Source organism: Danaus plexippus, chromosome Z, assembly GCF_018135715.1.
Source record: "Danaus plexippus chromosome Z, MEX_DaPlex, whole genome shotgun sequence".
Lineage (NCBI taxonomy): Eukaryota > Metazoa > Arthropoda > Insecta > Lepidoptera > Nymphalidae > Danaus > Danaus plexippus.
This window is the reverse complement of record NC_083559.1, coordinates 760,413-777,145: the sequence shown is the minus strand read 5'-3', so window position 1 is coordinate 777,145 and position 16,733 is coordinate 760,413. Positions and strand designations below refer to the sequence as shown.

Sequence of the window (16,733 nt, the reverse complement as noted above, 5' to 3'; positions counted from 1 at the left end):
TTTTTTATCTGTATAAAATTTGGAATGGTTTATGTAAGGGAAGGTCAATGAAAATCCCTTATATATGGGTAATCCTCCTTCACCAAAATAAATACATAGTCCGGTCCAAAAATATTTTAATAGTTATGAACAATAACACACAATTTAAACTTTACATATATGTACATAATTAATCTAGCATGTCAAAAAAATTTATTCTTTATTTATTAACATTAACATCATTAGCTTAAAACTCGCGAACTTCAAAAACGTATACGGCTAATTAAAACTACATAATAATTTAACCTAAGGATATATTTACACGGGATACTATTCAAATGTCATAGACACATGATATTGAGTCAATATATATTGCGCTTAAATAAGAAGCAACTACTTATGTACATGGTCAATGTGATTTATATCTGCTATATAATAATAAAGTCACTCTTACATATGAAAGTTCTGATATTATTTTATTACACCTGTTAAAATTGCATAACAAATCAATACATGGCGGATGTGACAGCATTGATATAGTTTAACTAGATGAAAACTAGGTAGTTGTGAGTTTACTTGAGGTAGGCACGGTATAGTAGCGCCGAGTGTCTATATTCAGGCTCTTGTTCCATCATGAACAGCATATCTCGCATGTTGACTCTCTTCAGACGGGTTCGCTGTGGGAGCTGACCTCGGCCGGACTGATGGTTAAAATATATTATAAGCAACCCCTTCTTTGATTTATTAAAGTACCAACTAATTATTTTTATAAAGATCTGTACTCTTTTTATTGCTTGTGGACTGTCTGAACAGTCAGAGTTCTGCAAATTAGACAGCGCGAGTCAATTTATAATCACATTGTTAGATTCTGTGAGATCAATCACCATTGTGTATTAGTGTGATTAATAAACCTATTGCTTTAGTTATTTCATTAATATGTAAGAAATTTTAAATTGTTCTGTTTGTAATTAGTAATTTTTTTTTTTAAGTTATTTATTCTTCTGAACCTAAATATATATTAATCTATGACACACGAGAGTTTGACATCAGATTTGGTTCATACTTGTATACTTACAGGTCCAGTACTCTGACCGCTGGATCCCAGATTATCTCCAGCTGCTGAGCCGTCAGTTCGCGGCTTCTTCCTTGGCCCGATCGCCTGTAATGCTGTCAGATTCGCCTCCCGCTGCCTCAGCTCCTCTAACTCAGCGCGCTGCATCTCCTTGGCCTGAGTAATGAAGTATCCAATAAGTTTTAAGTGTTCATTGGTAGTTCTGCAATGTGAATGCAGCATACACATTTGCATATAAACTTTCAAAGTGCTACGGGAAATGTTTATAAGCAATTCCATTGACATTCTAAAATGGTAGTTCAGAATCTAAATATAAATATAGGATTATTTTAATTATCTTCCCACCTTCGCCTTAAGCTTGGCCTGTTCAGGGTCCTCGTTCTTGGATCGCGACTTGGCTGCTCTCAACAACATCTCCCTCTCTGAGTCCTCTCGTCTCTTCTTATCCACTCTGTCCAGTTCTTCAAGGAACTTCAGCTGGCCCTTCACATCCTGAGTCACTTCATAACGCGAATCCATCTGCGAAACATATAATTATAAATGATCAAACAACTCTTCTAACTAAGCGACATCTGTCGTCCGTATTAGACGGCTTCACAATATATATGATCGCATGTTAGGGCGTATTCCGTGCAAACTACTGAGAATTTACGTATAATTTACATCCTGTATACCATTCTGTTGGCTAAACTTGCTTATTGGAAAGTTTCATTTAAATCAGTTCTTAATATTTTGGGTGAAAGTGTAACAAACATTGACACGTCCTCACAGATTATATTAACCTTGACATGCGTGTCTATCCGGTGCTGTGATATGACCGCTAGCTTCTCTAGTAGCGATTTGAGTCGTTCTTGCAGCGCGTGGCTCAGTAAGGCCCCAACCTCCGCCGGGGGCTCCTCCAGGCCGTGTCTCAGAGACACCGCACGTATCCTGGCCTGCATCACCGCCATTGGTACTAAGGTCTCGTCTTTACAGGATCTAGCCAAGTAGATTAGTCCATATATAGAGACAGCACAATTTCACATAGCAAGAGTTTTCCAATGGACGGTTATGGAAATTGGATTTTTGTTTTTAAATATTTTTAATTTTGCAAACACTAATTTTCACTGAGAGCAACTATCAGTTGACCTGTCTTTACCGGAATCGTAGATTTACTTTTAGGAACGCTAGATGATTACTAATTGCTGTCTATTTTAAATTTAAAAGGGACTCTTTTACATCCGGATTGCCTGTAGATATATTAATAATTAAATTTTATATTACTGTGGGAGGTATATCGCAAGTTCTTATAATATTCTAAATAGCATTTCACGGTATTTAATAGTACGGCTATAAGAAAGTTGTATTAGGATTAAAATTATATATTAAAGTACAGGTCGGATAAACATTTGAAATGTGCTGTACTGATGTTACATATATATATTATATTGCAAAGATTCTCCCGAATCTTGTCACCACCAGTCCGGAGAGACATTTCATCATGGGCTCGTCCCGTACCTGATCTGTGCTCCGATCATTTCCGTGGAGCCCAATATCCGCTGGCTCTCCTCAGCTAGATTTACTCCTCCCATGGCTGCTACGTCATTGATGTCGTCATCTCCGGCCATCTTGTCGTCCACGAAGCTCTGCGAGAACTGAGCTGATCTCCTCTCCCTATCCCGCAGCAGAGACTTCCCCGCCGTGAGCACAGTCGAGAGGCCCGTGTTAGCGGAGCCCGTGGGTCGCGTGAAGCCAGCCTTACTGTTCACCGTCATAGTCTTGCCCACTTTGCTGACGTTGATCTTCGGATGCACTGGAATGTTCTGGAGTACCGCTATCGTACCACCCGACTTGGGCTGAGGCTTCGGCTGGAATCATCAACATACAATTATAATTACATACACATAGCTCCATAGGAATACATGACGTGACTTGTAATGATATAATATATATATCTTTTTTTAGTAGAAATTTAATTTCAAATTATAACATCAGTCACGCCATGTACGTATAAAGAGTGCGATAGTGTTAAGCGTCTAATATATAACTTGTGATTAAATAAGTAACATGCATATTATTTAACATTTAATAATATTCATGTCCAGAAGTACAAGATATCGACATTGATACATCACTAAAATAACTAATGAGGGAAGCTGGGTATACACGTATAGCTGGAAAGTATATCACGTAATAATAAAAAAAAAAAATTATATCGAATTTTTTTTTATTTGTACAACGTTTATCGATAACAGGGCATGCAAAGCCAATTAAGGTAGGTACATAGTTTAAAACTAACATAATACATTTAATAAGGTTCCTGATGTATATGATTTTTTATTGTGAAATACATATATGTTTCAAATAATTTTAGTTTTCCTTCGATTCCAATAATTTAAATAATATATACGTATCGTCGATATAATAATATGAATAGCCAATTAGATTTTTTTGTTTTATTTTATATGTAAGTTTGAAATGTCGTTTTGTTTCAAAACAATAGAAACGTAAGTGTTTGTGTGAGACATAATTTTTTCTCACAAACAAGACATATCTTAAACTTGTAATACATGATATAGCGTAATAGGGTATAATAAAAAAAGCTGGTTTCCTCTAATAAAATACACATTGATGTAACATGGTTAATGATAGCGACAAATACATACCAGCTTATAATGAGCTGTGAGACTAACACCTCACCATTAGACGGCTTATAGTCTATATATATATATATATAATATATAGACTATTTGGTTATCATTTCGGACTTTTGCTCATTATAACCTGGACAAGCCACTTGTTTGTATTAAGAAATTAAAAAAATAAAAAAAATACGAGGACATGGAATCGTTCGGAATCATTCGAAAGAGACGACGATCTGACCTGATGTGGAAGAGCACAATGATGGAGACGGATTGACATATAAGTTATATAAAGAGCCGCATCACGTGTGGAACCACCGTAGCGAATGATTCCGATGACTCTACTGGTGCTAAGGCTGGTGTAACGCGAGCGACAAACCTGCGCCGTCTGCACGGCGACTATGTTAATCTGTTTCGGTGATGGTGGTTGGGGCGGGATGACCGGCATCACGGGAGGCAGGAGGGGCGTTAGGGTCGGACTTGAGCTGCCTTCGTCATCTGGCTGCCGAACCACTAACGTTAGGCCCGGCTAACTCGACACAACCGTCTCTATGTATACGCTAGACCGCAGCTGCTCTTTTCCGATACGGTCATGAGACGTATCCACACATCATGAATCATGACATACAACTTCACAACTCTTAATATAAATTTAACAATACAAAATTTCACTGAACCCATAACAGCGGAAACGCGTTTTACGTTAACTTACAAACGGCACATCTACGTCGGTGTTAGTACTTAGTGAGCGATCCGCTCAGCTGATACTGATAACGCTATCATGCTAGAGGACGATGAATGTGAACAATTAATACATTAGAGCGGGCGGTTTAATTAATTAAAAAAAATTATTAGTACAATATATAGGTCAGAACGTGTTATTTGACTGCCGGCACCTCTGTTGTTAAATATTTTATTAGCTTACCATCTGTATGTTGCTGGTGGCTACCGCCGTGTTGGGTGCTTGCGGCGATATCGCTGAGAACGCCACGTGCGGAGACGGCGGGTTGATGCCCTCTATCACCAGCTCCTTGGTGACGAGGGACTGACGCAGCAACGGTAGACTTTTCTGTTATAATTATGACAAACACTGCCATCAGTTTTTACACTACTATTGGGACTATTGGGAACGTAAAGGCGAACAGTTATATCATACGAACTTTAACAACTCTAAATTTCGATGGAGCTAACGTAGTATAAACTTAAGTTAATAATACAAAAACGCTACCGTACCTTCAGGAAGCCGATGAGGCAGGGTTGTGGGCTGGCGTTCAGGAGTCTTTCCAACCTATCACAGAACTCCTCCGGTTCCACCTGAGCGTCGATCAATTCCTGTATGAGGTTCCTGACACTCCTCTCCACGGACTTCGGCTCCTTGCTAGACAGGTCCAGCAGGTTGGCCAGGAAGTTGCGACACTTCTCCTTAGTGTTGTCCAACGGCTTCTGATAACGATTACCCAGTTGACATTTCGTAGTATTACTCTCATCTTAAATGAAACTAATATCTTTCGGATTACAACGCGAATTTTATTATTTTAGAAACGAGATAACATTCACATCTCTTCTGCCTGTGATCACGGTGGCTGCAAAGTAACCTAAAGGTCGGTAGTATGTAGATTAAAATAATAAAATACGCTTAGTAATCCGAAAAAATATTAATTTAATCTAAATTAATACTCGCGAAAGTCTTAGATTTCATTACTGTCATTTTAATAGAGAATAAGGTTCACATTTCTTTTCACAGTGGGATTTTTGTAAAGTATCGGAAACTTTGGAAGAACGTGAAAAATATTATTACTTTTGAATAGACGAAATAACCTATTCACTTTCGTAACATAGTTTAATTAACTTAGGCATCATCGATTATAAGCACAAAGTCCTTCGAAGTTTCTGTACGGGTTACGTGACACGGAGTCAGGCATTTCTTCTTTTAATGTTTTTCTTGATGTTTAATTGTTTTTATTGAACCCAATTACTTGCAGCACGATAGCTGTTAGAGTTAAAATTTACGTGCAATCCTCACCTGAGTAGTGACTGTGGGTTGGAGTGATTGTGGCGAAGGCAGAGGCACGGTCACAGATGCCGCTGGCACCGGGGTAGCGACCGGCCCCTGCGGCATCTGACCAGGTATCTGTACCGGGGCCGGCACGCTCGTGGACACCGTTGACACCCCGGGATGCTGCAGAAACAACGCCATTGAAACAGGTCTGATATATACAAACCTCATCCGAGAAATCTATATAATGATAACGGCCTATTCATTATCATTCATGCACTAACGCCGGAACAATGTCTAAAGTGTGCGACAAATATAATATGATCTACGATAAAAAAAAGTTCATTTTTAACTTTGATAATGAAAAACCTTCGATAACTCTATTATTATTGATAAAAAATATTCTACTGCATAGGATATATAGCTGTCGTTATCGTTTTTGTGTCGTAATCACTAGCAATTACTTAATTTATGACCATGATGTAGAATACGGTAATTGTAACAAACTGCCTAAAAATTTCACTAGGACAGCCATCAAGGAACATAGCAGGGAGAGAGTTGGTAACAGATATCACAGCGATTCATGCAATCTAGCAAACGTGCGCATACACAAGCGACAGCATAACATTAGTCGACAAGAATGACTTACATTAAAAAGTTAAAATAATAATAAGAAAAAAAACATCCTAAACTAACGTCCGGAGAATAATCTCGGTTACTCATATTACTTGAGTTACGTGTCCATTTAGAAAGTAGCTAACTCCTCCACGACCGGTTCACATAGTCAATGTTTATTTTTAATTTTTATTCGGATTGCAATAATCTATCTGATATACCGTGACGGACATAACATATCCCGACTAGACCTTGTGATGAATCTCTGAAAATTGTCTGTACATCGATTAAATCTTTTTATCGTGGATATAAAATAGGTGTCGTGTTAGAGGGTTATGTCGGGACATATCTATTGGTGCCAACGTAACATGCGTGTGAGACGTCCCTCGTCGTGTGTTAGCGCGCTCTGTGCGAAGCTGATGTTTTTATAAATGAACCACTACCCATCATTAGCGAGATCTATGTTAAAACTGAACCAGACATCCTTGGAAATGTAATGCCGGTATCCATTCGCTCGTAACTATGTAATATAACCATCGATTTTTAGTATACAAAACAAATGATCACGTACCTAGATTAGTCTTACCTTGTTAGTTACCTCATTAAATGCATGCACAAACCCGCCACCTCGCATGCATAAACCGATCCTAAGTGGACTGTAACGACATAATATCGGCAGGGGACAACGCGGCCCCTGTCGGAGCTCGGGGGGAGAAGACCCACGTGTTCCTACTTACTGCCGGCACTGTGGACAGTCGCATCGTCTGTTGCTGCGGCGCCAGCGTGCTGGCCCCGGGCCCTGGACCCACTCTTAACAGCTGGTAATGACCGTTCTCAGTCTTTAATAACAAATGACCCTGCTGCCCCTGTTGTAGACTTTGTAGTGTTTGCAGCGTTATCTAAAAATGAACGCGTCGTTTCAATCTTTTTTTTTTTCTGTCATTCTGTTTCCACCTTATTCAATTTTATAAGATATGACTCTGTCGCGTTACATTTTCACCGATCGTGTCCTTGTCCTAACGGTTGTTTTATTTTCTTGATTACGTATTATTATTGTTAAGGACATATTATACAATGACATTAGATGCATGTACTTTTAAATGTACTGGACACATAAAACTCGCTTCGGTTAAAACAGTTGTGTGAAGTTGAGAGAGATGTTAGATTCCAACATATATCTTGCAAATAGTATGCTTATACACAGCATCTAAAGACAGGAAGTTATGTGTAAGGCCATCGAAAATATAAAACTGGCAGCATCTCATATATAAAACATTAAGAATATGATAAAAGATTTTATGCTTTTTTTTTTTTATTCTTATAAAAGAATAAGCAGTCACAGTCCAAAATGCATTGTAGATTCAGAATAAATAAAAGGAAATGAAATTACAAAAAGAGAAATACAACTGAATTGTGTTTCAATAAAAAAAATAAAAAATTAATATTCATACTAAACTCCATGGTAGTTTTTATTAACTTACGATAATAAAAAAAAAAAAAAAAAAATTATACCACAAACATAATGTGATTTTTGTATCATTTTTTGGGTTATTCAACACAGACCATGATTTGATAGCAATATAATTTTTAGGATATGTAAAGCTCATGACATACTGGCTGCTGTTTGTATGATGTCCTGTTAAAAATTTCAATTACCTCTTAAGATTACGACTTCACATTTACATTTAAAACAAATTTTATATAATGTCTAAACTCAGTTAATGTTAGAGATTGTCCTATAACAAAACTATAACCATAGTTATCACATAGATGCTGAACCACAAATACTATTTCTATACCAACAATGTATTTGAACAAATAATTTCATTATGTATTAAATTAATTCCAATCAATTATAAATATTTATAAGATCTGTATTTTGAAAATGTATATACATTTATTATGCTAAAAAAAACTCTACAAGACAATATTATAAAATGTATACAAGCTGCCGAGACGACTACTCTTCAATCCTACTCAATCTTTAAGAGTGAAAATTATATATTTTTTTATAGAGATAACATTGTAGTAATGTGATCATTACTCTAATCCTTATATTTATAAATTGACAATGTATCCACAACCTTAAATTAATGTATTAGTCAAGAAGAGCATGAATTAAATACTACGTTGAAGTCGGAGATATAACATTGTATGTGTGTTAAAATTTTATGAATGATGTATATGTACAAGTGGATATAGATGCACCAAACATGCATGGAACTCATGGGTTTGTCTGACACCGGCTCTTAATGTTTCTTATATTAATAGTAACAGCATCTTAAGCTCAGATGATAATATAGAAGGCGCCATACAAAAGCATTTTAATTATTCTATTACATGTAATTCATTATATTAACACTCAATAGTTTGTACTAAAAAAAAAAATCCATTATGTATAACTATATATATATATATATATATATATATATAAGTTGGGAAAAATTATTATTATGACTGTAAACTTTATTTACACAAACAAATTGCTAGTAATTTTTATGCTTAAACATCTTCCTTGTAGGAACTCAATATTTTTGTTTTGCTTTGAGTTATTTACTTAATATATAGAGCAAATGTATGTGTGGGTTTAAACTGAATGGCCATAAATTTTTACATGGAATTGCTTTCCGATAGGTTCATAGAATTAAATAAATATATATATTTATGCTATCTAATGTTAGAAATTTTAAAAATAAGAAACAGACAGACATAACTGTTTATGTAATGGTACCCTTTTATATTTGGTTTTGAGAACACAAACCATATATAAACCAACACCATATAAGTATTTATGGCCACCTTAGATGTCAGTTACAATTCTAAACTCTGTATGGATCAGATTTCTATGAAATATCCATATTGGAATTATCATAGGGAAAGTTAAAAATCTGAGCAGAAATCCTAGAATGTGTTACTTCTCAAAACCGTTCCATATTTGAAATGAAAGCCAGTACCCTGCTGTGAAAAATTGTAATGGACAAAGCCTTTTTGTTATTCTCAAAATTAATCAAAAGCTCACTGGTATAGTGTACATTATATCCATGATGCTAATGTTTGATAGTTGTGTCACATAAGATGAATGTGTAATAAGTGTAACAAATAAAAGAAAAAAAATATATAAAAATAATGAAAAAACAAAGTAGATGTCATTTGATAAACAGAAAATTAAGAGTTACTGTTTAAAATTTACACATCAGTTGCCACAATAACACATCAAATGACATCAAGAGCTAAACATTTGGTCAGCATCAACAGAAGGTCAACTTACTCCAGGGGCAGCTGCTCTCTGTCCAACAACCTGAGGAGTTCCGATAACAACGCGCGGGGACACAGTTGCGACCGATTTTTGAGCCGCCACCGCAGGCGCACCCGGCCTCATGTTTAAAATTTGAACATTGGGCAATATAGCAGGTTGGCCTGTACCGAGATTCTGTGTTGTGACAACGACGTTCTGCCCTCCTGGCTTATTAATAGTCATCACGTTAGAAATAGAACCCGGCATGCTAGAATTCACTGTCATTGGTACCATATTGGCTTGCATACTGACTTGACCAGAAGTCGTTCCCTGTTTTATAACCAAAGGAGGATTTTGCATAGTAATAGATTTATTAATTGGCTGATTTATTGCACTACTTCCTTGTACAGTCTGAATTATCTGAGCTTGGGATAACGGCAAAGAAGGACAACCGTTTGCGTATGATGGCGCTGAGAACACAACACTATTATCAGAGACGGATAAAGTTAGCGGTTGAGAACTTATAACTTTTACCAAATCAGTACCATTTGAAATGTTTTGAGACAGGCTTGTTTGGTTAATAAAAGTTGAGGGTAAACTAAACGAGGAACTTGAAACAATATTTGGTCTAAAGTTTACACTCCCTATATCGCCATCACTATTCTCTTTGTTATATTTTTGTCCAATAATGGTATTTTCACTTGTTGCAAGGCTAAGTTGACTTGGAATAACAGTCAACAAATTGTTCTGTGACGATATTGACGGAACGGACGTCACTAAATGATTTTCTAGGGAACCTACTATCGCGTTAACTGCATTCTCATCAACGTCTGTAGACAAAGCTTGCTCTAAAAACTCCGCTGACGCCATTTTATACAAATCAGCGGATATAGCTAGTGATGTCCTGAATTTGTAAACCGATGGATTAGCAACAGCATACATGCATCAAGGGGAAGGTGTTACAATAAACTAGAAAAAAATTATAGGATAAGTGGATGAATCAGTCTTTTAAGAGGAAGCTATTTCTAAAAACCATTGAAATATTTTCAATAAATTCATAAGAAAATGAAGATGTCACTTCATATTTAAATTTACATAGTAATTGTCTAATTTTCTTTATAGATACTATTGGTGAAATATTCTCTTTAAATTATTCTAAACATTTATGTAGAATTACATAATACAACGGTATAATATAGCAATCATATTGAAATAATTATAGTTATGAAGTATATCAGCTGAAAGACCACAGCTTCTCAAAATTTTCACACTCTCAACAGAATTTTTAATGCCATATAAGAGTCACATAAGTTTTACAATTTAAACCAGTTTCTGTAACTACTGAATATATTAATAATATTTTATTCAAATAAAACTTTTAAAAATCTTTGCTTAATGCGTGAAACGTGCTAAGTTATTTAAGATTGACACTTGACAGTTTCAAATTGTGCCCTGATCATTCACTGCTGCAAAGTGCAAACTATAAATTAAAATCGGATAACTATCTCCATACTGAGTGAACTACGTCGCAGTTCGTATAACTGTTCTGCTTCTATCAAAGTACACTTAATGTGATTTTCGATGATAATAGTTGGCTACATAATTTAAAATGTTCTTGCTTAACTAGGTTGGTATGTTTGCCTAATTTTATGATGTCCCATGTGTAATTGTTTAGATTTTTTAGTGATATTTTTACAGTTAATTTGAATTTAAATTATTGCAAAGAAATTTTTACGCTTGCGCAATAAAATAAAGTTAAAACAAATCGTCTGCGATTTAATATGACCAATGTAATTAAGAGGGGGCGTTGCGTCAAACTTCATCCGTGTTCCGATTAACATAAGAATAAAAAAAAAAAGTTATAATATATTTTTTATATGTTTAAAATAATTTTCATATATTTTCTTAATAATAATATATGTAAGTCTTAAAATGTAACATTAAAAATTGTTTTAAAAATTGTTCTGTTCTAGAAATTATGGAGCGTTTTCCACTGAAGTCTTCTGTATCTAAGATGGGCACTACTTATCAGTCTGTGTATAAAAAGGTAAACATTGAATTGAATCATGATTTTTTCCTCTTTATATAATAATTAAGTTTAAATAAGCTTACAATGAGCGGAGCTATTTTTTTAAGAGTTTATTGTAAGTCAGAGGAACTCATTGATATAAAAAATATTGTGCAATGAACTGATTATATCATTTAACAAAATAAATGTAATCCTCATGCAACAATGAAAAATACTTTATAAGTAACAAGATATTTTTTTAAAATAAGTAAAATTTAAAATTGTTTATGTAAAGTAATTTAAAATTATTATGTGAAATAATTTAAATTTTAATAATAAGTTATGTTAGTAAAGACACAATGTATTTGTACTTTCTAACAACCTGATCCCAATATAGAATTGCCATAGCCGTGAACTATCATAAAGCTGGAATCCGGAAGGTGAGAAATGAGATATGGTTTTAGATAGATGAAGCTTGTAAACTTGATGAACTTAACCACCATCACAAGTAAAGTTACAAGTTGCAATCTAACCTTATATCATAGTCTATCGAAAATACAGATTTTAAATATCGGATTATGTTTGTGAATTATAATTATTTCATGAAATAGGTTTAATTAAATTAAACTTGTCGTAAATTTTTCGTGTACTTTAATGAAGAGCCCAGAATTAATTCGGTCTTTTAGTTTGTTAGTAGAAATTGTATATGGTAGCTAGCTCATACAAGATATATATACTCTAACAGCGACGCCTTGATATTCGATCTTTTCCGCCATTTTGGTTGTGAATAGTTAAAATGATAGCAATATTATTTAACAGAAACTATGTCTGAGAAAATAAATTTACGTTGTTTTAAGTTACTTCGTGTTTGAATAATTTGTATTATGTTACGGATATCATTTATATTAAAGTCATAACACGCTAATATAATTCGAACATAGTAACACAACTGGTTTTCTATTGCGAGTTTTAATTTAAAGTTTTTTAATATTCATCGCGTCGTAATGTTTTTAATTATTCAGCCGACTACGTTATTAATGATTAAAAAGTTTATATTACCTATATCTTAATTTTCTTCATAAACTTTATGTAATAGAGCTCTTTGTGTGTTCTGTTACTTTGATGTCGATTGTATTCACTAACAATATATTCTATTTATGAAAAATTATCAATTGGATAATATTTTTTTTTTTATATAACATGTAAGAAAGAGTTCGCGGGCAATAGTCATTAATCATTATGCAAGCGGTTACTAAGTAATTCTCAACATAAAGGAAAGGTTGCACTAGAAACAGCCGCTTTTGGTAAACAGAGTCGCTCGGTCGCTTTAAAATTGAATATCCGAAGCAGACGGTGTAATGCAGGCCCGTGGCAAATATATTACGAAATGGAAATACGTATTGCTCAATATAATTTAAAACTCTTCTTTTATATACGCGTCAAAGAAATAAATATATGCGGGCGTGTTTAGGAATTGTTAGAATATTATTCCTTGTGAATTATTAGATTACAAAAACGATATGAGCAACAGGAGAATAGTGAAGATATTTTTATTATATTAAGTATATCGTTAAGACTCCAGATCGTCAAGGAAACGATCATGAATGAAGGTGGTATATCATTCATGAATTATATCGGATTGGTATTGTGTGTAGAGAAGTATACGGAACACTATATGACCAGGCGGATGTATGTATGTAGCTTGTAGCAAAAGGGAGAAACGTCTATTGTGTTAGCCGTATTGAAAAAACAGTAGGTATAGAAAAAATAGTGCGCGGGGTCCCTCCGAAGTAGTGAACCTTCGCGATTGCAAACAATTCTTATTCGCTAAATTTGGAAATAAAATACTGCCCTATCATAAAGGTGTATCAAATCAAACTAATGAAATAATTACTATTATAAATGAAACTAGTATTATTCGGATTTACTACGCGGATTTTATTATTTAAAAACTACATAATCCCGACTCCTCGTCTGCCCGTGATCACGGTTGCTGCAAAGTAACCGAAACGTCGGGATTATGTAGTTTTTAAATAATAAAATCCGCGTAGTAAATCCGAATAATACTAGTTTCATTTAAATGAATACTCGCGAAAATCTTAGATCTTACTATTATAAATATTTATTAATTTTTATATGGAACAACATGTATCTATTTCAGCTTATTTCACAACGTTTAATTCACTGCATAGCAAGAATACCATGCGCATGTGCTTTTAATCTCCCGACTCACTCTTTTTCTCTCTCCTAATTTCTACATCCGTGTATCTCTCTCTCTCCTTCATCGTAAAATATTTAACGCAACGTTGTGGGAATTCGCATAAGAAGTTTCGCTTCAAAAACTTAGAACCACGTTCGGTTTTTTAGAAAAAATATTTGACAGATATTAGTATATATAACGATATTTTTTTCTGCATACGAATATAAAAATAGTTTATATTAATTTCGTTTTCCTCTATATATAAATGTTTAATAATTTAACATTATTATACACTCTGAAACAATGAAGTTATATATATATATATATATATATATATATATATATATATATATATATATATATATATATATATATATATATGAAATAAAACAAACGTTTATTAGTGAACGCCTGTTGAAGTACTCAGACGGTGCTTGTGAAACCAAACACAAGACTCGGGTATACTAAAGCATCATCGAAACTCAGGTCGGGTCTCGCCGTGGAAGCACAACGGTACACAACTTAGTACCTAACATAGTACGAAAGGAATTGAAAATGTTATTTAACATGCGACAGTTCATATGGTAACAAAAGGTATTAATCAAGAAGTCGTTGGTAACGGTCTATTGTTAAAATGAGATCACCTTTTAGTCAATAAAAGCAATTGGCATCATTGTAGCGCTTCCGTTTTCAATAACTGCATTAGACCTTCAATGCAATTCAAGTGACGTCCGTGATTGCAATTTTTGTTTCTCAATCACAGATATATAGATATATTTTAACTCGAAACATGTTCCGCTTTGTATGTGTTGATGTTTAGAACAATACATGTTATTCTTAAGGATTAATCTTCGATTGAATAAATGAGGTATAAATAATTATAAATATATACTAACTATAAATCCGAGCTAGGAATGTTCTTTTTAAAAATATTAAACCGGTTTCTTATGTAGAATACTAAATTATTATATTTTTATAGCGTCCATGCGTTTGAATATAGAATTGAATGGAGACTGCAGGGGCTAACTTTATAAACTCCTATGTCGAGAGTAAATATTGAGTTAGCGACTGAATTAATTTGCGTATAATTTTGTTTCACATCCCATTTCAGTATGTCCATACAGACTGACCTTTTTGTCGGAAAGTTTGTTTAGAATAAACGCTCTCTATATAGAAAATTCTAGTCGTGGCTGTTTTAACTATAATATTTTCAGTGGGATTTTTATTTTGTTTTATCGTCCATGTTGGGTTTGAAATATGCAAGAGATCCTGAGCCCTGGCACAGTGGTTTATGTTGGCTTGGAGGAGATGACGTAGGGCCATTATTGTGTGTCCAAGGCGGTTGTCTCCTCCCTGACTCTCGGCGAATGTACTGCCGCAATCGGCGGGTGAACCGGCTGGGAGGAGCTGGTTGCCTTCTTGGTCCTATCCGTGATACTAGCCGGTGGATGAGCCGGTTGACTCCTAGTATTGTTCTTCTTGGGCCGGGCACAGGCCTTTGACCCAGTCTGGTGGTCGGCTGGCATGCCAGATGCCGCACAGATGACACAGTGCGGCGTGGCAGTACAAGTGCCAGCTTTATGACCGGGCTGACCGCAGCGGAAGCATATTTGGCTGCGGTCTACCTCAGCGGTACAGCGTGCCCCTGCATGTCCTTCTTCTAAACAGCGATAACACCGGTATGGCTTTGGAGCTAGGAGCACGACCTGCGCCGAGACCCATCCAACTAGAAGCCGTTTTTCTTTTATCTTTTTGGCCGCCGCTACGGGACAGCTGACAAGAATTGTCCCGAGACCGGATACACCCCGGCGTATCATGCCCGTTTTTATTTGATCCGGCGGGCATCCTCCCAGCTTGGAGACGGCAGCGGTGACCTCTTCTTGCGTGACAGAATCATCCAGGCCTGAAATGCGCAGATCCCTCACTTGGTTGGCCTGGACACTCTTATATCATCCGAGCCTAGAGACACCCTAAGTCTATCAGCGAGGGCATCTGCTTTGGGACCACTAGAAGATCCCGATATCTCCAGTAGGCGACCGGCGGTAGCAGTTGTTTTGCACCGGAGACCCGTTATACCGAGATCACTAAGCGAAATCTCAGCTTTCGCTTTTGCCAGGATCCCGGCATATGTGAGGCCCCTCTCCTCCGCCCCTGGCTTCAGAGTGAGAACCACTGCTGTAGAGCGGGGTATACTGAGCCTCGCGGTCTGGCACTTGTCCGCCGCTTTTTCCTTCTGGGCCTGCTTTTTGGCCCTCTGGCGAGCCGTTTTACGTTTTTTGGCGGCGCCCGCAACTGTCCACTCCGCCTCAGCTCTAGTGGCGGGTTCGCGCGTTCCTGACCTAACAGTTTGTACACGCGGAGCCGTATCACCTGCCTTTTTGGCCAGTTTGGCCTCTTTTTTTACCTGCCTATTCGACTTAGGCCCCGCAGTTATGTTGGGTTTGAAATATGCTTGTCGACCCTGAGTAAGTTAATGTTTATCCATTGACATTATTTATATTTGCAAATGTACTATAATATATACGTATATTTTAATAAAACAGAGTAAAAATCCTTCAGAGACGATGTGCTTGTTGAAAATAAAATTGTTGATATAAATGTAAAGTATCTCAATAAAATAAAAATGATTCGTCTACAAATAACACAAACACATTAAATGTTACTATTATGAAATAAAATGGCAAGCTGAATTAAAAGCAGTTTCTGAATGTGAATTCACAAAAGACGTCGCATTCGTATTGAAGTTCGTACCTACTAGTATAAATAGAAATACTATCCTTTGAAAAGTTCACAGATTCTCTATAAAATGACACACAAGTTCGATGCATTGAAATACTTTTAAAAGATCACAGGGTTGAGGTAGCGTTCACAATAAAAACTTTTCAAATCATGTTCAAGTTTTTATTTGACCCAATTTGAATTTTGTTCGAACATTCATGTTCAAATATGAACCAACTTTAACCGATGAAGTAACGTAATCCATTATTCTCTGTCCTTTGTATTTTTT

General features: G+C 35.6%; 2 protein-coding genes across 12 annotated transcripts in view; one reads left to right on the top strand and one right to left on the bottom strand.

Moving 5' to 3' along the window:
- Positions 1-99: 99 nt before the first annotated feature.
- On the bottom strand, positions 100-10,403 carry LOC116777186 (transcription initiation factor TFIID subunit 4). Of its 7 annotated transcripts, XM_061526624.1 has the most exons (12): positions 10,064-10,403; positions 9,552-9,988; positions 7,021-7,182; positions 5,696-5,851; positions 4,906-5,115; positions 4,598-4,741; positions 4,052-4,174; positions 2,549-2,898; positions 1,834-2,029; positions 1,397-1,570; positions 1,043-1,207; positions 100-680 (listed from the first exon to the last, which is right to left on the bottom strand). In XM_061526624.1, exons 1-12 carry the CDS (start codon positions 10,386-10,388, stop codon positions 552-554), a joined length of 2,571 nt encoding a protein of 856 aa, XP_061382608.1. In that variant the 5' UTR covers positions 10,389-10,403; the 3' UTR covers positions 100-551. The 7 variants fall into 7 exon arrangements, with proteins under 7 accessions (XP_061382608.1, XP_032526472.2, XP_032526474.2 ...); XM_032670581.2 differs by having other exon boundaries at positions 9,552-10,403; XM_032670583.2 differs by having other exon boundaries at positions 1,055-1,207; positions 9,552-10,403.
- A 543-nt stretch (positions 10,404-10,946) lies between these two features.
- The window catches only part of LOC116777188 (H(+)/Cl(-) exchange transporter 3), a 31,948-nt gene continuing 26,161 nt past the window's right edge, over positions 10,947-16,733 (top strand). For 4 of the 5 annotated variants that reach the window (XM_061526618.1, XM_061526617.1, XM_061526616.1 and 1 more), the window contains exons 1-2: positions 10,949-11,145; positions 11,492-11,565. In XM_061526618.1, the coding sequence (XP_061382602.1) occupies positions 11,497-11,565 (69 nt within the window). In that variant the 5' untranslated portion in view covers positions 10,949-11,145; positions 11,492-11,496. Of the gene's footprint in view, positions 11,146-11,491; positions 11,566-16,733 lie in introns of all 5 variants that reach the window. The other variant, XM_061526622.1, reaches the window with a different exon arrangement.